The 24,457-nt window shown below is 43.9% G+C and overlaps 1 protein-coding gene across 1 annotated transcript; it reads right to left on the bottom strand.

Annotated features, from left to right (window-relative positions):
• Positions 1–17,678: 17,678 nt before the first annotated feature.
• On the bottom strand, positions 17,679–20,036 carry LOC147607206 (pentatricopeptide repeat-containing protein At3g09040, mitochondrial-like). Its single transcript, XM_086791341.1, has one exon. It carries the CDS (start codon positions 19,894–19,896, stop codon positions 17,719–17,721), a length of 2,178 nt encoding a protein of 725 aa, XP_086647467.1. The 5' UTR covers positions 19,897–20,036; the 3' UTR covers positions 17,679–17,718.
• Positions 20,037–24,457: the final 4,421 nt, after the last annotated feature.

Genomic DNA, 24,457 nt, shown 5'->3' with positions numbered 1-24,457 from the left:
TCCTCTAAATACAATGTTTTCAATGCTATTAGAAATTGATACAATATGTAATGGTAAGGGAGAATCACTTAGATTTAAGACTAAATGACTCTAATTAGCCCCAACAATTCAATAATATACCTTACACCCACACTCTTAGTAGTTCTAAGAACCGTCTAAGCTCCCTCCATGGGATCACATAGTAAGCCTTGAAAGTTTTCCCCTTCATATGGAAAGATCACAAAATCTATCTTTGTGTAATCATCTTTGGTTTGGGCAAAGGCTTCTACAAACTTTAGATTTAAATCTCCCCAATCAATGCTCAACATGGGGCTACCTTGGACTTCCAATCCTACAACCACATGGATGCCTTGCATCTCAACCAAAGTGACCTTTTGGTTGGGTAGACAATTGGACAAACAAAAGTGGGCATCCCACTTGTGTATCTACCCATGCCCAAACTCTCCTTTTTCTCCCCCAAAAAGGTTTAGGGCATAAACAAGGGTATCAAAATTCCACAACCACCACAGGGTTTTGTTGAAGAGCTAGTTGTTATTGTTGTTGTTGATAGTTGTTATTGTTGTTGTTGAAATTGTTGGTTCATTTACACAACCGAATACAAAATCTTGTTCATATACTAGGCACTGTAGTATTTGCTCAAGTGAGGGCAAAGCCAGGATTGATGTTGATGTTGATGTCGCTCCTTGCGATCCTCCCAAAGATCGTGCAAAATTAGACATAGCATGTTTAGAAGATGGCCCCACCTCAAGATCCATATGAGTTTGGGCGTCCACATGCTCAAGATTGCACAATGTAAGCTTGAGACTAAAGAAAGTGAGAGCTAAACACAAACTTGCTTTGTTTTTTTTTTTTTTCAATAGTTGCTTTGTTTTGTGTTTTTTTTTTCTACAGGTCGAAACTTAGTCGACCATCTAGTATGTGCCAGTGGGTTATGCTGTGCGCACAGCCTTCTTCGCATGGGCACACAGGAGGGGCTAACCATGAAGATGCTTGCCTAGAAGGAATGAAATGTCTTGGAGCCCCTACGCAAGGTGTGTGAGGTAGACCTCAGCTGCACCCAGCACACTGGTCTCGACTCTCAACGCGCTCAGCTTCGCATCCACGACATAGACGCCAGCCATAACAACCAATATCATACAGAAAAAGTCTCACGCAACCAGCACACGTTCAAAACCATAAAAAAGTATCGCCTTCAGCAGTTTCAGTTGGCATTAGAGACATTGAGGCATAGATGCGCGAGCAAGCTTCATTTCCAGTAACTCTAGTTTGTATGTTGTTTCTTTCTCTTGCTTAGTTTGTGTAGGAGACTCATTGGGGTTAGGGACTAATCCAATAGGGTTAGGGAAGACCTAGGATTAGGGAAAGCAAGTGGATTCAGGTGGCTAAGGTTGAGATTCAATAAATCCAAGGTTACTGGCTAGTTATGATTGGAATGTTATTTATAGCAGCAATAAGCACTATATAACTGAGCTGGGTTATTATTGATTCATTGTGGTCTGGACCTAGACCAAGAGGCTTACTCTTGCCATGGCCAAGCATCCCTGCACACACACACATACAACAAAAACAAGATACATGATCCAACTGGCAGCTCACCACTCCTACGGAGCACCCCCAAGCCATGAGGCTAAGCCACCCCCTCACAATGTCCAACACCTAACTACAGTGGTGACAGCTTAAACCAAGGTCAAGGTCTTGCTTGGGTCATGATCCTTGTGACCGCTCCCTACAGAAGGCCTACAGATCGGAAGACAATATACACATATTTAGAACACTTAATTTAACTGTTATTAAACAATGGAAACAACATCAGCAACACAAATACTGGAAATACTGAAAATACAAATGACACCAGCATTGGGGGGCGGAAAGGGCCGTCCCCCTCAATATTTTTCTATATTTCTTGGAGTATTTATATTTGTACAAGTGTCACGGGCCTGACAGGCCAGATTTCTCCACAAGGGAGTGAAAACAACCAACACTGGGGCGAAAAGGGCGGAAAGGACCGGCCCCCGCCCCCTCAATATTTTTTTATATTTCTTGGAGTATTTATATTTGTACGAGTGTCACGGGCCTGACAGGCCAGATTTCTCCACAAGGGAGTGAAAACAACCAAATAAAACTGGTTCAAGTCGATGAAGAGGTGATGGTCAGAGTAGCCCCAAATCACAGGCTCATTCCCACCTTCATTGGGTAGACACCTGCCTGTTCACTGGTCTTCCGGGACCGTGCACCAACAAGCACGCCCGTACTAACGCAGGCCAAGGGTACACCACGGAGGGAACGTGGCCTGGTTCTCCCCAATGAGCTTTGCTCCCAAGTTCCCTGTGAGTCAAACCTTCACTGGCTCTCAGAAGCTCTGAGAGCGCGGTTAATAACACCACACAGGGAATTATACTGACCACACCAGGAAGAACATTCATGAGCATGGTCAGCATATACATGCTTTGCTCCTGCACTACACAACTTAAAGAATTCTCTGAATTTTAATTAACAAATTTCAGAATTACACAAATGAGAAAACATGAGGGCACCTGGTACAATGAGTACAATTTCGGTACAACATGTACAATTTGCAGCAAGTACAATCAGGCACATCAGGTACTTCACACATGTGCAGGTACAACCAACCAGGTAGTATTCGAATTTTGTACTTGTAAGCAGGTACAACAGGTACATTAGATGCCTCGCACGTGTGCAGGTACAACCAACCAGTAGGTACACATGGGCAACCAGCAGGCTCTGGTCAGGTACACGTGGTGGGAAGCCCCAGCATCATGTACACATGGGCAGCAGTCGAGTACAGCAGCCACGTACAGGCGTGGACAGCAGTCGGGTACAGCAGCCAGGTACAAGCGTGGGCAGCTTCAGGCGGGTATAGCAGGTGTGGGGGGGGCAGCCGGGTACAATAGGGCTACAAGGCATGTACAGTACGGTTGTAAGGCAGGTACACCAGCTACAGGTACACGCGGGTACAGCCACAGCACAGAGGTGGATCCAATAGTCGTAAGGAGGCAATGGAGAAAGAGGCGATGCAAAGAGAGCAAATCCACCAACCCACCACACGTGGAAGACTTTCCAATAATTTTCCATGCAAAAGCCTTTATCAAAGGTTATAAAACCTTAATACATAATTAACGCTTATGGGCACCCACACTAGAAAAATGTCCAGCCCTTCTTTTAAATGTGTGTGAACACATTGCCTTATAAAAATTAAGGTTTACTCTAGTTTATGGATTTTACCTTTTAAAAAGAGCAAAATGAAAATACTTACCACCTCTTCACACACCACACCACCAAGTCAGCAAACAGCATTCCACGGTACACTGTCCCCGTCCAGTGTACTGGCACGACATAACAGGCACACACGCAAACAAGTCATGCAAAAATAAATTTATGCATGCAGGCATAAATGCATGTGCACAAATAATGGACGAAATCTCCCTTTCATGAAACTTGTACAAGAGGTTCCTGTCGCACAAAACTAGCGCGACAAATATAAATAAATATGTCCTGGTCTTCCTATATGGAGTGAAAGTCCCATAGGTAGCACACCATCCTGGCCATACATGGGTGGCACCAACAGGCTCCCGTCCATACAGCACGAAGCAAATCACACACGGGTGACACGGAACTGGTTCACGTCCATGTGACGCAGCACTGGTCACACACGGGTGGCACTGATCTCGCTCCCGTCCATGTGACACCATAAAACTCGCCCTTTCACATGGAACACTAGCCTTGTCTCATGATTGTGACTAACCCTCTTAATCTCTCCTTAATTACTCCTTAATCTCTTATTAACTGAAAGGACACCTGTTCACACCCTTACACATGGGTCACTATCAAAGGACATGTCTATTCATTAAAAGACATGCCCCTAAGTCCAAAGGACATAACCGTTGATTCAAGAGCCACACCCCTTCCCAGGGATGTGTCTCTTCACTTGCACCCTTTCGGCCTCTATTTAAGAAAGGCCCCTGTCTCAATTTCAAACAACTCAGTCTTTCCTGCAACATTTGTCTTATGTTTATTAATTAAGTCTTAATCATGTTAATAAAGCTATAAAAGCTTTATAGAGGTATCAGAGCAAACTTTTTTTTGCCCTGTGTTATGCCCAAACCCTAACCCTAACCCTAAAATCAATCCTAACTCTAACCCTAAAATTAGCCCGCCCAAACCCTAAAATTGGGTGTAGCAAGTGTTGAATGGAAGAGCAAGAAAGAATGCCCCATCAAATTCAGTCCCCAACTCCCAATTTTTGCTGATTAAGTTCGGGCCAGCCATATGCAGGACACTCTTGCATAAAGGGGGGAAAAAAAGCCTTCGATTAGGAGGCTTACCTCTTCAGGCGACACCCCTTCATGAACCGGCACCCCTCCCAAGCGCAATCGTACCCCTTCATGGCAGCTTCCCAATCGGCCAGCCGGCGGGAGAGTGAGCGCATATGACGATTCGTTGTGATTTTTTATTAAAAAAACCCAACACACAAGACTATAAGGCTTTAATGCCACGTGTACAAACACATTTTTTTTTAAAGAAAAACCATAAACTTACCTTATGGGCCCCTACGAATCGGCGCCAGCTTGCGTGCAGTTTTGGCCTGCACCCGTCGCCTTCCTGCATACGGGTTCCCTCGTGCCAGCGTGCAGCCATCCTTCTCCTCCACAAATTCAGCACCCGTACCTTCTTCATTGTTGGCCTCCTGCGGTCTACGCTTGTGTTTGGATCAGCCACATGTAGTTGGTGTTTTCTGTGGATTGACAGCTACTACCCTTGGTGCTTCTTCTCCAGCAACACTCTACCACCCTTGGTGCTTCCTTTCAAGCAACACTCTACTACCCTTGGTGCTTCCTTTCAAGCAACACTCTACTACCCTTGGTGCTTCTTCTCCAGCAACACTATTTATTATGGCAACCTCCTTCAGGTGTGATTTTTCCATTTTCTTGGGTATAAACATTTCACATAACGTGGAGTATTAACATATCAGCAACCCGCCATTTCATTCTTTTGCGGGTTCTCCACTCCTCGGGGGCCAATATCCCTTTTTACGGGTTCAACAGCACCTCTCAGATCACGTGGACACACATTACCCTCTTCTCCGACGGCTTATGGCAGAGGAAACCTATGATTTCAGTTATTTACAAGATACACCCTCTCAGTCCATAGTGCCCTCTCCTACCCGTGTTTCTCCCACCAGTCTCAGCCCCTGTTCCAGTGAGTGTGCCCCCCTTTTCCCAGCCCATTCATTATCGCATTCAAATAGCCACACCGACTTCTCACCTCTGAGACTTCGATGTGTGGGTGATCCGTGTTCGTCGTACTTCTGCACAGGATCTGGATCATTATTGTTTTATACTCCGGCGCCATCCTTATTTGGGCGCTATCCTCCCCGACTGTAGCATCATTTTTCATGAATATTGCACCTATTCTGAGGACGTAAATCCATCTTCATTCACGGTGCGCCCCTCTTCACCGGAGTATACACCCTTGACACCAGTAGCTGCCCCTATCCCTGTACCTTCTTCTCCAGTAGCAAACTCTTGTGCGAGCCCAGTCCCAGAGGATCGCCCTTACTATACTGGATGGTCTATGGCCGCTTCACCCAGTACGTAGCCTCTCCTCTCGGGATTTCCAGATGCCGCACCCTCCAGCCAATGGTTCTTATACTAGAGCCCAGCGGCATCATCAACAGCAAAAACCCCCGGAGCCTCATCACCCTGAAGCCTCTACATCAACATCTTCTCTCATGGCAGAACCTGTTGACATACCAGGCCCTCTAGAATGGCAGCCAGCTTTGCAGCAACTTCAACAGCAGTTCCAACAGCAACTCCAGGAGTCTATGGCATCCTTGGCTTCTCAGATCCAGCAGCTCCACACGGATCACCACTCCTACAAATGTTTCAGCAACAGTACCAGCAGACGCAGACGTCATTCCTTCTGAGGTAGAAGGCGACGACCTTAAAACTCTTTATCGTCTTTTACAAGCCAGTAAAACAAAGAAATTAGAAATTAAACCCCCTGACTCTTATGGTGGTCAGCGCATCTTAGACCAATGGCTCTACAAACTGCATTTATACTTTGAAACCATGACCCTTTCTAATTCCAAAAAGGTGATTTTTGTGGTATCCCTCCTCAAAGACACTGTTTTATTGTGGTGGCAACGACGACAGCATGCCGGAAAAACAGTTACAACGTGGGAAAAATTCGAGCGGGTCCTCCATAAGCAGTTCATACCTGCCAATGCGGATTTCCAAGCCCGTACTCGCTTACGCCATTTAGACCAAACTGGTTCCTTGGCCTCTTATATCTCCCAGTTCACCAACTTGATACTGGAGATTGACTCTTTGTCCCCAGCGGACGAACTTCATGCCTTCGTTGAAGGGCTTAACCCCACACTGCGTGCCGATGTTCAGAAATATAACCCCGTCAATCTTGCCGATGCCATACGATACGCCGAACGCATTGTAGACATTAATTCTCAAAATTCGGCCTCTTCCGGTCGAGCTAATGACTTTCAAAAAGCTAATGGATCTCGTATGAGCCGAGATAGTCGCAGAGAGTCATCTGGCACTTCTACCTCCCGGACTAATCCCCAATGGAATAATTCTCAACACCCTCGTCGATCAGAAGGATCGTCCTCTTTTCGGTTCCGACGTTCTCAAACCTTCCAACCATGCAGTTCGGATCGTGGACGGGACCAAAGACGTGACCAATCTTGCAGTGCTCACCTGCTCTAAATGTGGAATTGATCATTTTATCAAAGACCGTCCATACTGAGCAAGTAGCCTTGCTTCTACTACCAATCAAACCGCCATCTAGACCATTAGTGTACAACCTGGGAAGATCACAAAGAGCTCAAGCTCAACTAGAAGACAAGGGAAGAAATCGAGTGGACGCGACTATTCCTAGAACTGGCCGAAGGAGAAGAGTTAAAAAAGTGGGTAAGGGTGAGACACAAGTCACAATCCAAGACGGATCCGAAGAAGATACAATTGATATCGTATAAAGACAGCGAAGTCCAAAAAAAAAGAGAAGTATATTAAAGCGCGAAAGGAAAATCGCTGCTTTAATTGCAACGATGTAGGGCACACGAAGGGTGAGTGTCCAAAGCTTAAAGCCAGCACGAGCGGCAATGAGCCCAAAAGAGATGGTAAATCCTCTAGGCAGTTGCATACAGTGCAGAGACTCCCTCTCAGTTCTGCAGAGTTCATAGAGGTGACAGTGTGTCATTGTGATGAGCATCACGCTTGTTCGGTGACACTAGCAATGTGGTAGCCTACTCTAGGTCCGCATGACATGGTACGCATGTATGGCACCATAGGTGGCCGTAGAGTCACAGTTTGTATCGATGATGGAGCTAGCCACAACTTCTTGAACTACTCGTTAGTCAAGAAGTTGGGGTTGACTGAGACCCAGAGCGATCATGAGTATACTGTTGACCTAGCCAACGAGTGTGACAAAACAGTATGGAATACCGTAGTATTGGGGGTCCCATTATCTATGCAGGACTATGAGGCTCCGCTTGACTTTCAGGTCATGCACTTAGCCAGAGCAGACGTATATCTAGGCAAGGAGTGGTTGTATGGCTTGGGCCCTAGTCTAGCTCGGAGTTACCTACATAATACGCTACGTTTTGAGCATGGAGGTAGAGTCATTGCCCTGCAGGAGGGCGACCGTAGTGTCCGCGCCACACCACTTATTTCCTCCATGGAGCTGTGCACAGCGGTCCGCAGAGGCCGGATAGCAGAGGTATATGCTTGTTATCCTCTTTTAAATTTTGTTTCCGTAGATAAAACTGTAAATGATGTTTCGTAGACAAACAAGGAAAACAAAATAGCCTTGGACGAGACCCACTGTTTGAAAACCCTATTTGGCATACATGCGATTCAAACAAGAAAAAATCCAAGGTGAAAGAGACATTAAAGAAAAAGTACATAGATACCTTAATGAATTTATTAGAGGAATTTCAAGATGTTTTTCCTGATGATTTGCCAGATGGATTACCACCATCTAGAGAAGTAGACCATGGCATCGAAGTTATGCTAGGATCAAAACCTATAAGCAAACCTGCTTATAGATTAAGCCACTCCGAGGCACAGGAGGTGGAAAAACAATTGACGGAATATTTGAACAAAGGCTTTATTCGACCTAGTTCAAGTCCATGGGCATCGCCTATTCTTCTGGTAAAGAAGAAAGACGGATCTATGCGGATGTGCATAGACTATAGGGCTCTTAATCAGATAACGATTAAGAACAAGTATCCGATGCCACGCATGGATGAGTTGTTTGATCAACTCTATGGATCGAGATACTTTCCAAAGGTAGACCTATCATCAGGTTAGAATTAAAGCAGAAGATGTTACGAAGACAGCGTTTAGGACCCGTTTCGGGCATTTTGAGTTTTGGTTATGCCTTGCTCCAGCGACGTTTATGACGCTGATGGACAGCATTTTACGTCCATATCTGGGAAAATTCGTAGTAGTTTTCCTAGATGATATTCTTGTGTACAGTAAGACACAGAAAGAACACATAGAGCATTTGCGTCTAGTGTTCGAGTTGTTACGAGAGCATAAACTATTTGCAAAGAAGAGCAAATGTGAATTTTTTGAAACAGAAATTCACTACCTTGGCCATATTATATCCGCCGATGGTACGCGGATGGAGCCAGAAAAAGTAGAGGCTATTCTTAAATGGCCAGCGTCAAAGAATCTCGAGGAACTGCAGATTTTTCTTGGCATGTCGGGGTTCTACCGACAATATGTAAAGGACTACGCGAAGATCGCAGTCCCGTTGACTGACCAGCTACGGTCAAAAACTAAACATTAGTTGGAGGGGAATCCAACAAAAGAGCTTTGATAAGCTCAAGGTGACCGTAGAGCAGCTGCACCTGTTTTGACTATTGTCGATCCAAATGAGCCGCTTGTCTTGGAAACAGACACTAGTAATGAGGCCATTGGGGCCATACTTATGCAAAGGGGACACCCAACTGCATTTGAGAGTAAAAAGTTAGATCATGCGCAGCGTAACTACTCGGCTTACAAGCGATAGTTACTAGCGATAGTTCATGCACTGAAAAAGTGGAGACACTATTTATATGGTGCTCCTTTTGAGGTCCGGACGGACCGTGAAAGTCTGAAATGGCTTTCGAGTCAGTGTGAACTGAAGGGTAGAAAAGCTCGATGGGCGGAGATTCTACAGGAGTTTGACCTTTAGATACGTTACCAGAAAGATAAGTATAACGTAATTAATGAACTTAGTTTCACAGTCTTCAAGAATGATTTCTTGGAGTCACTACGTGGTTTATGTGAGCACGATCCATCTTTTACAGAGGTCTGGCGAGCTGTACACGTATGCACTTCTTCACAGATGCGACCACCTCCCTCGTTGGCACAGATTGCTAGTCCAGAGAGACTGGCCGAAGGTGCAACGGGAAGGGAAGCGAGAGTTAGTCTAGAGAGACTAGCCCGTGTCTTCTGGGTATAGTTTGGAGTCGGAGAGCTCTGACGTAGGCTCTTCATCACCTCTGACTGCCACGGCTTCAAAGGGGAGTGATAAACTTCGTCGGGGGGAGAAATATGCTAATTACTCCATTGACGACGGGTACTTACTCTACAAGGGTAGAGTATGTGTACCAACTATGGTGACTTTCGGGCCCAAATTCTTAAAGAAAGTCATGATAGTCCAAGTGCGGGTCATCCCGGGATTCAGAAGACCTATGCACTAGTAAAAAGACAGTTTTATAAGCTTAGTTTGTTTAAGGACGTCCAGACTTATGTACTGAAATGCAATAAGTGCCAGGTCAATAAACACGAACATCTTAAGGTTGGAGGACTACTCCATCCGCTGGAAATTCCTCAGGGGAAATGGAAAAGCATTTCCATGGATTTCATTATCGGTTTACCCAAGACGAGTCGAGGGAATGACTCTGTGTGAGTGGTAGTGGACAGGTTAACTAAAATGGCAAAGTTTATCGCCACGAAGAAAACTATTAAAACACCAGAGTTGGCAAAACTCTTTATTAAACATCTCTACAAGCTATATGGCCTGCCCGCAGATATAGTGTCGGATAGAGATAGAAAGTTCAACAATCATTTTTGGAGGGAAGTCTTCAAAAAGTTGGATACTACTCTGAGTATAAGTACGGCAAATCATCCGGAGTCTGATGGTCAAACTGAAAGAGTTAACCAAATTCTAGAGGATATGTTGCGTTTTTATGTTAGTAAGAAGCAATCTAATTTGGAAGAGTACTTGCCCTTATTGAAGTTTGCCTATAACAGCTCCAAACACTTAGCGAGACTGGATTTACACCATTCATGTTAATGTATGGATTCCAGCCGAGATCTCCGATGGCTGTAGGCCTAGAAAAGGAGAAGATTCAATCTGTCAAGGATTTCCTTGAAGATATGAATGATATGCTCAGAGCCGCACGTGAGAACATTTGTTGTGCTAAGGATCGCGCTAAAACTCATGCGGATAAAGGACGTAGAAAGGTGACCTTTGCAGAAGGTGACTTTGTATTCCTCAAGGTTCCTGCGCAGTCAGAAACCATGAAAATGGGAAAGTGTGATAAACGTTCTCCGAGATATTGTGGTCCTTTTAAAATCCTTAAGAAGATTGGGGACATAGCATATAAACTTGAGTTACCGGAGAGTTCTCAAGTCCATCCTGTATTCCATGTTAGTAAACTGAAGAAATCAGTTCACGGGTTAGAGAACGCAGTTTCTCCAGAGATTTTGGTGGACTTGATAGAGCCACCAAAGATACCACATGAACCTGAAAAGATTCTAGAGTATCGTGACAGACAAACCAGACATAAAGTGTACCAAGAGGTACTTGTTAAATGGACAGACAGGGATGAGGAGGCAGCTACTTGGGAACGCCGTGATGCAATTTCCAAGAGGTTTCCCCAGTTTATTTTCGAGGACGAAAACTCTTCTTAAGGGGGGAGTAATGTCACGTAGGCTGTAACACCTGTGACCGACGGGCGGCAGACCGAATGGCCAGATGGGGCTTTAGCGTCAACGTCTCGACCGGAGCGCCAAGGACATGGCCATCCAGGGTTCAATGGGAGAGGACGCCCATGCGGAGTCATGGGCGGCCAGGCTAGTGTGGACAACAGGCCACACACTATATAGCCTGGGGGATGAGGGACAATCCTCATTCTTCCTCTGTGGCTGGGTGGTGAGCCAGAGGCCGTCCCCTCCTGTGGTAGCGCCCGTAGTGATGCTACGGTGATCTAACAGGTACAATAGGGCTACAAGGCGTGTACAGTACGGTTGTAAGGCGAGTACAGCAGGTACAAGTACAGATACAGGCGGATACAGCCACAGCATGGAGGTGGATCCAACAATCGTAAGGAGGCGATGGAGAAACAGGCGATGCAGAGAGAGCAAATCCACCAACCCACCACACGTGGGAGATTTTCCAATAATGTTCCATGCAAAAGCCTTTATCAAAAGTTATGAAACCTTAATACATAATTAACACTTATGGGCACCCACACTAGAAAAATGTCTAGCTCTTCTTTTAAATGTGTGTGAACACATTGCCTTATAAAAATTAAGGTTTACTCTAGTTTATGGATTTTACCTTTTAAAAATGGCAAAATGAAAATACTTACCACCACGCCACACCACTAAGTCAGCAAACAGCATTCCACGGTACACTGGGAGCGTCCTCGTCCATTGTACTAGCACGACACAACAGACAAACACACTGTCACGATTGTGACTTAGTTCATTATACAGTCTCCTTATGATTACAGATACTGAAGTGACATGATTACAGAGGACCCCTACACTTGGATGGTCACGACTATTCACTCTAGAGACATGCCTCTTCATCAAGAGCCACACTCCTTCAACGACTGGTCACACCCCTTCGCTCTAGGGTTGCAACTCTTCATCCAATGGTTGCAGCTATTCGTCCAAAGGATGTGTCCCTTCGCCTAGAGTCATGACTATTGGTCATGGGATGTGTCTTTTCATTCGTGTCTCTTGAACTCCTATATAAGGAGCCTATTGTATCACAATTTCAATCAATCAATCAAACATCTGTGTTCAAGTCTACTTTCAGTTTCAGTCTTAATACACAGATAGTGGATGAAATACTAAGTAATAACAGTAATCCTCACAGTGGTATCAGAGCAAAATTTTTTCCCGGACCTACGGTTGTGAGCCTCTCACCCTCTCCGCTCTACTCCCCTACCCGGCGTTGTATGGAAGCAGAAGAAAGATGGAACCTGCATCTACGAGTATGAGGTAACCTAAACCTTCTTTCTCAATTCACATATAGAAGACAGATGCACAGATGTGTGTGTGGCGTACCCGGTGAGTATGCAGCGATCTCCTGCTGGTAGCCCTTCGTGAGCCTCTTCATCGGGTTGTGCCCTTTCGTGTATGGGTTCGCATCCCTTCACGCGCACGGTGGCACCAAGAGATGGCACCTCTTCGCACGACTCCTGGAGAGTAGGGCGCCAACTCGCCTTCAAGCGCATGGATCGCCCCGCCACCCACCAGCTCAAGTTGTGAGCCGCCTTAATCTATTTAGATTGCTGGTGGCATCTTCAGTCGGCGATTCAGCACTATTCGAAGAGGCACCCCAGTCGGCGATGTGATCCCAGCCTTCGAAACGGCGCATCTTTCTAGTCGGCGAAGCGTCAACTTTTAAAAAAAAACGTAACGCTTCAGATTAATAAAAAAAGCCTTATGAGTTAAGGCTCATACACTTAAGCCTTTTTTAATCCACGTGGCTTTACCAGCCACGTGAGCAGTCGGGCGCCAGCACCCAACGGCCGCCAACGCAAGGACATTCGCTGCCGCCGACCAGCGCCAGGACACCCACCAGATCCAACGCATTTTAAACAAATAATTAAAAAAAATATAAAAGAGCAAATGGGGCCAGCGCAACGGATTCATCCGCCGGCCAGCCCATTTGCTTCTCTTGCACGTTGTTCCATACACGGTGCGCTCCTCTCCCACGCTGCCACGCCAGGGACTCCTCTCCACTCTGGCACACATTCCCCTTATCAACCAGGTGTCCAATGGAACCCAACAGCAATCAGCCCGTGCCTTACATCTCGTACATAGACGAGGTCCCGGAGGCCATATTGCCCGAAAACTCTCGCGAGACACCCACACCGGAGCCCGCCCCATTACCCGAACCTGTTGCAGAACCTGTTCCGGCTGCAGTTCATGTACCAGGTCCCCTGGACTTTTTATTATACATCAGTCACCGCCACGCCACTCAGTTCCAGGCGTGGGTGATCTGGCATATTTACTTGACGTGTCCAGCACACCATCTTGCTCATTACGAGTTTATTTTGGGACGGTACCCACATCTGGCGTATTTCCTGGACGAGTGCCGTGTGGATGTAGTGAACCGGATCATCTCGCTCCAGCCCTTGGTTCGAGTATACAGCGAGCTCATTGTGCCCGATTACACTCCCTTAACCCCTGCAGAGACACCTCCTCTCGACGAGGTGGAAGACTTCGAGCCTTCAGAGTTAGGCTCCGATTTCTTAGCAGAATTGGGAGACGATTCACAGTCACTCTCTCCTCCAGCAGTACCACATATTTCACCGGCTTCTCCGCGCTACTCCCTCTAGCAGATCCAACACGGCATCTATCTCAGAGGCAGAGGGCCAGCAACAAGACGAGCAAATGCAGGCCATTACATTATTACGCGAGTAGATGGAGATACTTCAGCAGACTTTTTCGACAAGTCTCTCTACCATCAGCAGACGCCTCGACCAGTTGCAGCGGCCCCATCCAGTGCGCACATCAGCCAGTGATCCACAACCATCTATGGACCACACAGGTGGTATGAGTGCCCAAAGCGTAATTCTCGCCAGAATTCCAACATGGAATGTTTCCCAGAAGGTGAACATGGACATCATCATCCTTCTCCGCCAGAAAAAGGCAAGCAGGTGGTTCATGCAGTGCGAGTTTCTAAAGTTGTCAGTGCTTTGATGCTGAATGCCCACAACCATACTTCAGTGCTTGTTAACCTTTCCAATCAAGTTTTGAGCTTATTGGGATTTATTGGCCAGCATCCTATCAATGTTCTTGTTGATAGTGGATGCTCGACTAATTTTGTGGGAACTACTCTCGTCAGCAAGTTGCGATTACCTACTCAGCAGAGTGCGAAAGTTTTCCAAGTGGAACTTGCAGATGGTTCTTTCTTGCATTGCAGCAAACAGAGTCAGCAGTTGCATTTTCAGATTCAGGACTATCAGGATCAGCTGAACTTCTCTATTATGCCTTTGATAGCCCTTACAAAGTTAGATAAATTGCAATGGTCACTTGAAGCTGAAAAGTCCTTTAATGATCTTAAGCATGCGTTGACAACTACGCCTGTTTTGGCTATTGCGGATCCAACTCAGCCGTTTGACGTCATGACCGATGCTTCGGATAGAGCATCCGGAGGCGTTCTTATGCAGAATGATCGTGTTATTGCTTTTGATAGTCATAAATTTTCGGCTATTCAAATGCGATATCCCGTTTATGACAAGGAATTTTTGGCAATTGTACATGCTTATAGAACGTGGAAGCATTATCTTCTTGGAGCAGATTCAGTGGTTAAGACAGATCATCAGTCTTTGACCTATATCTTTACTCAGCCAGTGATGAATCCTCGTCAAGGACGATGGGTTGAATTTTTGGCAAATTTTCACATGGCGATACTCTATGTTCCTGGATTACAGAATGTGGTAGCAGATGCTTTAAGCCGCATGCCTCGAGCTACGAACTTTGCTATCTCAAATGTGCAGATGGAGATTCCAGCATGTTTTAAGCATGAGTATTTGACAGATAGAGACTTTGGGGATGTCTTTCGAGCTCTCAAATCTCTTCATCCTACTGTTGCAGAAATGAATATGTTTGCCGCATATACAATTACAGATGATTTACTTTATTACTTAGATCGCATTTGTGTTCCTCACAATGCATCTTTGCGGAAACTCCTTATTCAAGAGCATCATGAAGTACCCTTTGCAGCTCATCCTGGAATTAACAAGACATATCGTCTGTTATCAGCAACATACTTTTGGCCTCAGATGCAACAGGATGTTATTAAGTTTGTTAAAGCTTGTCACTCTTGTCAAATTATGAAAGCTTCACGACAACTTCCTCAAGGATTGCTTCAGCCTTTGCCAGTTCCTCAGGAAAGATGGGAAAGCATAAGCATGGATTTCATCACTACTTTGCCGCGTTCGCAGAAAGGCAATGCTCAAATTTTAGTAGTGGTTGATCGGTTTTCCAAAATGGCACATTTTATTCCTTGCAAGAAGACAGTTTCTGCTCCAGATCTTGCAGCGTTGTTCGTACAGCATATTTTCAGAATCCATGGATTGCCAAGATCTATTGTTTCTGACAGAGATCCGAAGTTTACTGGACATTTCTGGACTTCCTTATTCAAATCTCTTGGTACGAATCTCTTGTTCAATTCTGCTTATCATCCTCAGACAGATGGACAGACAGAAAGAGTAAATCAAATTTTGGAAGAAATGCTTAGGCATTATATTCAGACAAGATTAGCTTCTTGGGAAGAATATTTGCCTCTTGTGGAGTTTGCTTACAATAATTCTCCACATTCAATCACTGGAATGACTCCTTTTCAAGCAGCATATGGTCACACTCCGCTTGTGCCCACAAACTTTGTTCTCCAACACAAGGTGGCATTAGCAGATCAGTTGATTCAAGAAATGCAAGATATTCTTGTACAAGTTCGAGACAGACTGATTCATGTTCAGCAGAAGTATCAGAAGTATGCGAATAAGCGCAGAAGGCATACTGAGTTTCAAGAAGGTGACTTGGTTTTGCTTTATGTTGCACCGCATCGATATAAGACAGTAAAGTCAGTCTTTCCGAAGTTGCGACCGCGTTTCTATGGTCCATTTAAAGTTATAAAGAAGATTTCAGTTGTCAGTTATAAGTTGGATCTTCCACCATCTTGGGGAAAAATTCATCCAACATTTCACATCTCTTGGCTCAAGGAATACATACAAGGAGATTCATCTATCCCGGAGTTATCTTCTTATGTTCCTGAGATTGAAGATGATCATATTATTCTTGTTCCTGAGAAGATTCTTGACGTTCGTCAGAAAGAAACAAGAAAGAAGCTTACTACAGAATTTCTTGTTAAGTGGATGGACTTGGATGAGTCAGATTCTACTTGGCAGACAGATGAAGAAATGCAACAATATCCTCAACTCCTCCAAGAATTCTTTGGCAGACGACCGACTCTCATTTAATCACAAGGGTTTTATTTTAAATGGGAGGGAATGTCACGATTGTGACTTAGTTCATTATACAGTCTCCTTATGATTACAGATACTGAAGTGACATGATTACAGAGGACCCCTACACTTGGATGGTCACGACTATTCACTCTAGAGACATGCCTCTTCATCAAGAGCCACACTCCTTCAACGACTGGTCACACCCCTTCGCTCTAGGGTTGCAACTCTTCATCCAATGGTTGCAGCAATTCGTCCAAAGGATGTGTCCCTTCGCCTAGAGTCATGACTATTGGTCATGGGATGTGTCTTTTCATTCCTGTCTCTTGAACTCCTATATAAGGAGCCTATTGTATCACAATTTCAATCAATCAATCAAACATCTGTGTTCAAGTCTACTTTCAGTTTCAGTCTTAATACACAGATAGTGGATGAAATACTAAGTAATAACAGTAATCCTCACACACACACAAACAAGTCATGCAAAAACAAATTTATGCATGCAGGCATAAATACATGTGTACAAATAATGGATGAAATCTCCCTTTCACGATACTGGTACAAGAGGTTCCTGTCGGGCACAAAACTGACGCGACAAATATAAATAAATATGTCCTGGTCTTCCTATGGAGTGACAGTCCCATAGGTAAGACACCATCCTGGCCATACACGGGTGGCACCAACAGACTCCCGTCTAAACAGCACAAAGCAAATCACACACGGGCGATACGAAACTGATTCCCGTCCATGTGACACAGCACTGGTCGCACACGGGTGGCACTGATCTGGCTTGACACCATAAAACTGGCCCTTTTACATGGGACACTGGCCTGGCCCCGTGTGAACATGACACAAATATGGCCGCTCTATGGAGTGACAATCCCATAGAAGTGGCTCCAGAAATGGAGATGGACCAAATGGTGACAATCCCCCCACCATGTTATGGTCCTCAACTCACCCATGTAGAGCTAGGTATCCAATAATAGCATAAAAGCACACTTATCAATATTTATAGGGTTTCACACTAGCTTGCGCCCATAAGTGCCCACTAGTCACTTATACCTTAGGCATGGGGTCCGTCCTAAGAATAAACCTAGCCTCGAATAATCGCACCCACCATTATGACCCATGGGGCCATAAGAGCTTGTAAGACCTAAAGAACTGATCCAAAATTAAGCTCCAACAGAAGAAAACCAATCTCAATTGCGACCTCCCCACACACTAGCACCACCTTGGACTCCTTTCACACCTCACTAGCTAAAAATCACCATTCTAACTTTTTGTCTCTATTACAATACAAACCCAAACTTGCCACATAGGTGGGCCTCACTGATCAATAAGCTATAACCTACTGGCAACTAACCTTCTTATGTTGCACCTCTCTTAGCACTTGAAGATTTAAGGTAAGAAGAGGGTTCAACTAACCTTCTTATGTTGCACCTCTCTTAACACTTGAAAATTTAAGGTAAGAAGAGGATTCAACAGACAACCTTTGCCATGTTATCTGTTGAAAGCATTGCAGAGTACATGTTTGATAGCAGCAAATAACATCCTTCATTTTCCGGTTCAAGAAGAAAGGCTTGGGTTGCGGCATGCTCTCCACGTTCTACATCAGCATGATGCCGACAGGCACCAAGCAAGGTTCTGAATGATACTGCAGTAGGGTTTGAAAGTATATTAATGATCAGGTCCTCAGCTTCATTTAACTGGCCGGCCCTCCCAAGTAAGTCTATCAAGCAGTCATAATGTTCCACCCTTGGTATGATATCATGGCAATTATGCATTGAAAAGAAGTAGCAGATACCTTCTCCCAGCAAACCAGTATGGCTGCATGCAGATAGAATGCTCATAAAAGTACCTGTATCAGGAACAATGCCTTTCTCCTGCATTTGCTCAAAAAGTTCAAGGCCATGGATTCCCTGACCATGATGGGCGCACGCTGCAATCATTGCATTAAAAGACACTGTGTTTTGTTCAGGCATTAGTTCAAAAACAACTTTTGCATCTTCAAGGCTGCCACACTTGCTATACATGTTGAGAAGGGCTGTCCCCAAGACAACATCCGTATCAAACTCCCTTGCCAGGATTCGGGTATGAATGTGCTTGCCTTCAGCAAGAGCAATTAGGCTGGCACATGCATCAAGGACACTAGCAAAGGCAAACTTGTCAGGCAACAACCCTTCCCACTGCATTTGATCAAACAATTGCATGGCCTGTGCACACTTTTTACTTTGTGTATATGCTGACACCATGGTTGTACATGAAATCACATTTCGATCCGACAGCATGTGAAATGTGCTTTCTGCGTGTTCCAAGCTGTTGCACTTGTGGTACATGTTTATTAGCGCATTACCCAGGGATGTATCACACTCCAGTCCACTACTTACAACCTGAACATGTGTCCGCTTGCCTTCAGAAATAGCTAGCTCACTAGAACATGCAGAAACAACACTGATAAAGGTGACCTTGTTTGGCATGACCCCCTCTAGTTGCATCTGATGATAAAGCTGGAGAACTTGGGCATCCATTTTGTGCATGGCAAACACTGAAATCAAGGCATTCCATAAGACCACCTCTCCCCGAGTTATAGTGTCAAAAATCCTCAAAGCATCTTGAAGGGGACATGCAGAAATGAAGCTTAAAAATGTAATTTTATCTGGCTGGACTCCTTCCTTCTGCATTTTGTAAAACAAATGCATGGCCTCAGTTCCACCTTGCTGGGCATATGCTCCAACTATTGTGTTCCATGACACCACATTCCACTGGGGCATTTTGTCAAACACTAGGCGTGCACTTTCCAGGCTGCCGCATTTAGCATACATATTAACAAGAGCATTCCCCACCACCACATCCTCTTCAAAACCCCTGCTTACAATGTTAAAATGAACCTGCTCCCCTGCAGGCAGGTCTGACATGCTGGTACATGCAGACAGTAAGCTAATGAAGGTTATTACGTCTGGTGCTACTCCTTCGTGTTGCATTTGTTCACATAATACAAGGGCCTCCCCTCCCATTTGATGATCAGCATGCATTGCAAGAATGCAGTTCCATGATACCACATCCCGCAGATGCATGCCGTGGAATACCCTTTGTGCATCATGCAGACTGCCACATTTCCCGTACATGTGGACAAGGGCAGTAGCAACAGATACATGCAAACAGTGCAGGATGCAGGCATGCAAAATTTTGCCTGCATCGAGGAATGATAGGCATGTGAAGGCCGAAATGATGGCAGCATACGTGACCCTGTCTGGTAGGACCCCTTCAAGGTGCATTTGCTGGAAGAGCTGGAAAGCTTTGATGCCATATCCATGTTGGGCACATGCGGTGATCATGAAATTCCAGGAGAAGACGTCCCGCGGGCAGGAGGCAACAGCAAACAGGGCATCGGCATCATCCATGGCGCCACATTTGCTGTACATGTGCAGGAGGAGGTTGCCCAGGAAGGGGTTTCTGTCCAACCCTTGTTTGATGATGTGATGGTGGGCGGACTTGCCGTCCTCCAGGGCCTTTGAATCGCCGGACCGGCGCAGGTAGGAAGCATAGGTGGCGATGGTGGTGGTATGGTGCGTCCTGGCCTCCAAATAAGCGCTACCCCAACAGGCTTCAGTAATAGATGACAATCCCAGACGTGAACGACCCTCTCGCAGCAGCATGGGTTCATAACGTCCATGATCATACCTGAAACATCCGACTAAACTAAACGGGCTCGTAGAGCGTATGCTTCTTGGTGCATGTGCCTCTTAACTTATATTGTTAGAGTGAGCAAGAGTGAGAGAGGTGAGTCCTTTTTCGAAGGTGACATCAAGAACATGTGACACCGAGGAGAGTCCTCGCAGGGAAGTGAAGCTAACTTCTTGGAAATGACAATGAGGAGATTAAAGGGATTAGAGCTAGCAACCATTGTTGGCGCTCGGAGGCCAAAGAGATCTTGGTGACAGCAAGGTAAGATGGTTGTAGTCTATCTAATAGTTTACTAGAATGGGAGAGTTCTTGAGGAAATCTATATTTTAGGCACCACTATCTCTGCGCAGGGAGCTAATCTTGCTTCTTCCATTTCCTTTTGAGTGCTCTGCTCCTTCCTTGCATGCTTAACCATCTTTATTTTCAATTTTGTTGAGGTCTTAAGTGAAGTTGTGAATGGATAAGATTGTTGAAAGTGTGATAGGTGTCTGATTTTTTGGTTATTCTTAGTGGAAAGATTAGTGTGTGAGTACTTTGCTAACCTAAAGGAAAACATTCCAATCAGTTTTTGTTTGATTTTTTTAGTTTTATAACATTTTTCTTTTTCACGTGAAAAACCAGTGTGGTGGATCATAAATAAAACATTTCGACATAACAAAACAGAGTTTTTCAAGACCATGATTATCTCCATTTTTTCGTGTATGACTCTCTCTTAGATACTCACATTGTGACATTGTGAATTTCTTGAGAGAATCACGTCAAAATCTTTTCATCCTTTAAAGATTTTGAAATGTCCACACAATCTAAAGTGATTATTTAAGTTAATTCCAAGGGGATTCGAAACATGTCAAAAAATTGGCATGAAACACTAGAGTTTTTTTATGACCGTGAGTTTCTTGAGAAGTTCACGCCAAAATTATTTCATCAATTTGAACTTTTGAGGTGCCTATATCTTTTAAACAATCTGTTAGACTTGATCGATAATGATTTTTGCACTTAAATGTTGAAAAAATGGCATAAAAAGCTAGAGTTTTTCACAATCGTAACTATCTCAAGTTAATCATGCGTGACTCTCTCTCTCTCTATCTCTCTCTCTCTCTCTTAGATATTCACGTCATAATTATCTTTCAAGTTAGCTCATTTATGAATGGTCCTTAATCCAACCAACTGAGAAAACAATGCTGGTGTCACCTAAAATCTAAGGTATAGGTAAAAAAGTTGGACGTAAAAAACTAGAGTTATTCATGCCTTGAATAACTCAACCTTTGGGTAACCAGAGGTGCATAGACCTAAAATTTGGTCCAAAATTTGAATTTTACTTGCTATAACACCTTTTTATACACTTGAGATTCAGAAGATCTTGGAATACAAAGTTGCTCCAGAGGATAGTACATCAAATTACGAAGGATCTTCTTTTTTACCAGAGGAGTATTGGATTTGGTCCTTTGGCTAGCACACATCAAAGTGTGTTTCCCTTTAGAGGTCTACATTCAAGCAAAACTAGTAGTAAGAAATCCATGGACAATGTTCAAATCATTAATAAGCGAGTGGAGGAGAGAGTTTTAAGCTTCCCCACAATATCTAGTGGCTTGTTGAACATTGCCAAAGGGTTATTTAGAATACCACTAGATGTGAAACAAGAGGCTCACTCTGACGAAGGGGTCGTGTAATGAGCAACATGCAAAGGATCCCAATAGGAAGAAGAGTTACACAAGTAGCACCAACTATATAGAATTTTGTGCCAAGGGAAACCTTTACCCATCCCTAAGAGGAAATCTCTTACACTCCTAAGATTAAGAGAGCGATGCATAGAGTATTCCCAAAATTAGAGAGGTCTTTTTCTATACGTGTGAGGAGATAGAGATAGAGATGAAATTCAAGGAGGCCCATTATATTACAAATCTATAACCAACGAAAATAAGAGCTGGTGGTGGGGATACTAGAAGGGACATCGAGAAGGAGTGCCAACTCTATAGCCAGGCGCACAAGAAAGAGATAGATTGGAGGCTACGACACAAGCCCAAGCCTCGGCATAAGTAATGGCAGAAGGGATGCCCCCTCTATAGCCAATCCAGGAAGAACCAAAGGGTAATGAGTGGGGGTTGTTAGGATATTATTCTAAGATAAATAAATGCAACGACTTAACTTAATCTTATTTATGAAAGCTGGGTGATGGAGAATCACCAAGCTAGAGAAAAGACACTATGACAAGTCTCCAATAGTCCCTATTGATAGATCTAATAATGGGTATAAACATCTTTCTACCCAAGAGTCAATATGCTTGTTTCTTTCATTTTGAAGTTTATCTCTCTCCCTCATCACATGATTGAGCTTCACATGTAGCACACCATAAATCCTAATACTCCCCAATTTGGGACATAATCTTCTATGTGCATATTGATGCATCAAATTTTACTATTGGTTGTATGTACTAGCATAACCAAGGGAGCACAAATTAGGCCACCCTATTCAAGTTTTACTAACAAATAACTAAGTCAACGTCGATTACCTCGCATATGGTTTTTTGCAAGATCGAGCATTAAAAAGAGATAAGATGCGGTGGCCTATCAATTAGCAACACTATATCAACTGATAGCGGGACAACTACATAAGCTATGAAAATATGATATTTTATAGAGAATCGTTTGTGAGGATGAGTCTCATCCTCGATTTCTCAACACATCAAGAGAGTCCCAACCTCCCATTGGTGACCAAGATGTTGGAGAGATTGTGGATCTTGTGGACTATAAGCTTGATGTTAGAGAGACAGAAGAAAGAGTCATAAATACTCCTCCGATGGAAGCTTTTAGCGAACGCAAGAAGAAGGATGGAGCAGAGGAGGAGGAGCCTGAATTGGAACACCTTATCCTTTTGTGGAGTTCTAGATAGTTCTTTTGTTGTGCTTAGAAATATTATACCTAGAAAAATGGTTTTTAGTTCACTCTAGAAGAGTTTTGTCATTGCGGTAAACACTTTCATATTTGACATGTAGACTTCTTTTTCATTTTGCTGCTCATTTTCTAGTTAAAAATGCACTCTAGTTTGCAACATGTGAAACTTATTCATATTGAACTTCTTCTTGCTATGGTTGTTGACACATCAAGATCAATGGTGTAAGAAGCTATGCCAAGATTTCACTGTTTATATGTTAACACCATGATTGGTTTTGTTGTATACTTAAGAAGTTGTTATCTTTAGGTATCTCTATAATGACACATGTACTATTAAATTTTGGTTTTTTATTTTATTTTATTTTTTTGCACACAAAACAGGAGATTATTTTATTAATCAATGATCAATTAGCACTAATCACTATTTTTTGGTACAATTGAGGGTTCAAATTTACCATTGGGTATCTGATACAGTTCCCTATCACTTCAGATTGCAATTCAGAGATGGTTTGATATTCCAACCATTGAGTACAAATCAGTTATCCTTGGCCTCATGTAATTCGTGCTGATAAACTTGTTGTAATCATCATTAAACATCAAATTTGAGTTGTGAAAGGGTAGACACTACCTTTGAATCTTGAATTGGATCAAGAGGTAAGACCCCCTTCACATCATCATGAGCAATGCACAAGAAATAGCTAAATTTAATGGGGAGCAGTTCCATACATGGCAAACAAAGATCATGTATTTGCTCATGAGAAAAAATCTGTGGGGGACTAGTTGAGGGAAGAAATGAATGTCCAGAGGAGCATGGGAAGAATGAGTGGAAAAAAAGGAATGAGAAAGCATTAGGACTCATTGCACGTAGTTTAAATGCTGAAATCATTCACCACATTGTAGAGATACATCAGGCTAATGATGCATGGGATGAACTTAATAAATTATTTGGCACTCAAGCAAAAAATTCAAAGATAAATCTGCTAATTCAATTCTCCAAACTTGACATGAAGGAAAGTGAACCTCTAACCACACACTTGAACAAATACAAAAGCATTAAGCAACAACTGGCAGCCATTGGGAAAAAGGTAGAGAATGATAAGACACTAGCAATGCTTCTGAAGAGTGTGGACAAAGGAGAATATGAGAACATTGTGGAAACCTTAAAGAATGTACCAAAATTGAAGCTACATGAGATAGAAGGAGCTCTACTAGAGCAAGAGACTAAGGTCAAAGAGAAGAAAGGGTTGGATCCAACAACTGGAGAGAAAAAAGCATTCTACACCCGAGGAGGATTCTCACGAAGGATGAGGATGAGGATGAGGCAGGGGAGGAGGAAGGACCTTCAGTTGTTGCCACAACTGTGGGAAGCTAGGACACATGGCTAGAGACTGCTACAGCAAACCCAATGAAGAATGATCGACATCGGCAAACTTCATGGAGACTCCTAAGAGGAGTCCGGACATCTTTTCTGAGAGAGAAAGAGAGAGAAACCCCACAACCCAATATAACCTGCCCCAATAGAGTAAAACCACCTCTAAGCCACCGATGATGTAGGCCATGTGGTAGATGTATGTGAGCACTTTACTCAAGGTCACGAGCACTTGTAGTAGCCTTGGACACATAGAGAGAGAGTGTAAAGGAC

This window comes from Cibotium barometz, chromosome 56, assembly GCF_041138505.1.
Source record: "Cibotium barometz isolate CiBa-2024 chromosome 56, ASM4113850v1, whole genome shotgun sequence".
NCBI lineage: Eukaryota > Viridiplantae > Streptophyta > Polypodiopsida > Cyatheales > Cibotiaceae > Cibotium > Cibotium barometz.
Note: the sequence above shows the minus strand (reverse complement) of the source record. Positions and strands in the feature narration are given on the sequence as shown.

Coding starts and splice junctions, on each gene's coding strand:
- LOC147607206 (XM_086791341.1), bottom strand. CDS start 19,896: ATGCTGCTGCGAGAGGGTCGTTCACGTCTGGGATTGTCATCTATTACT.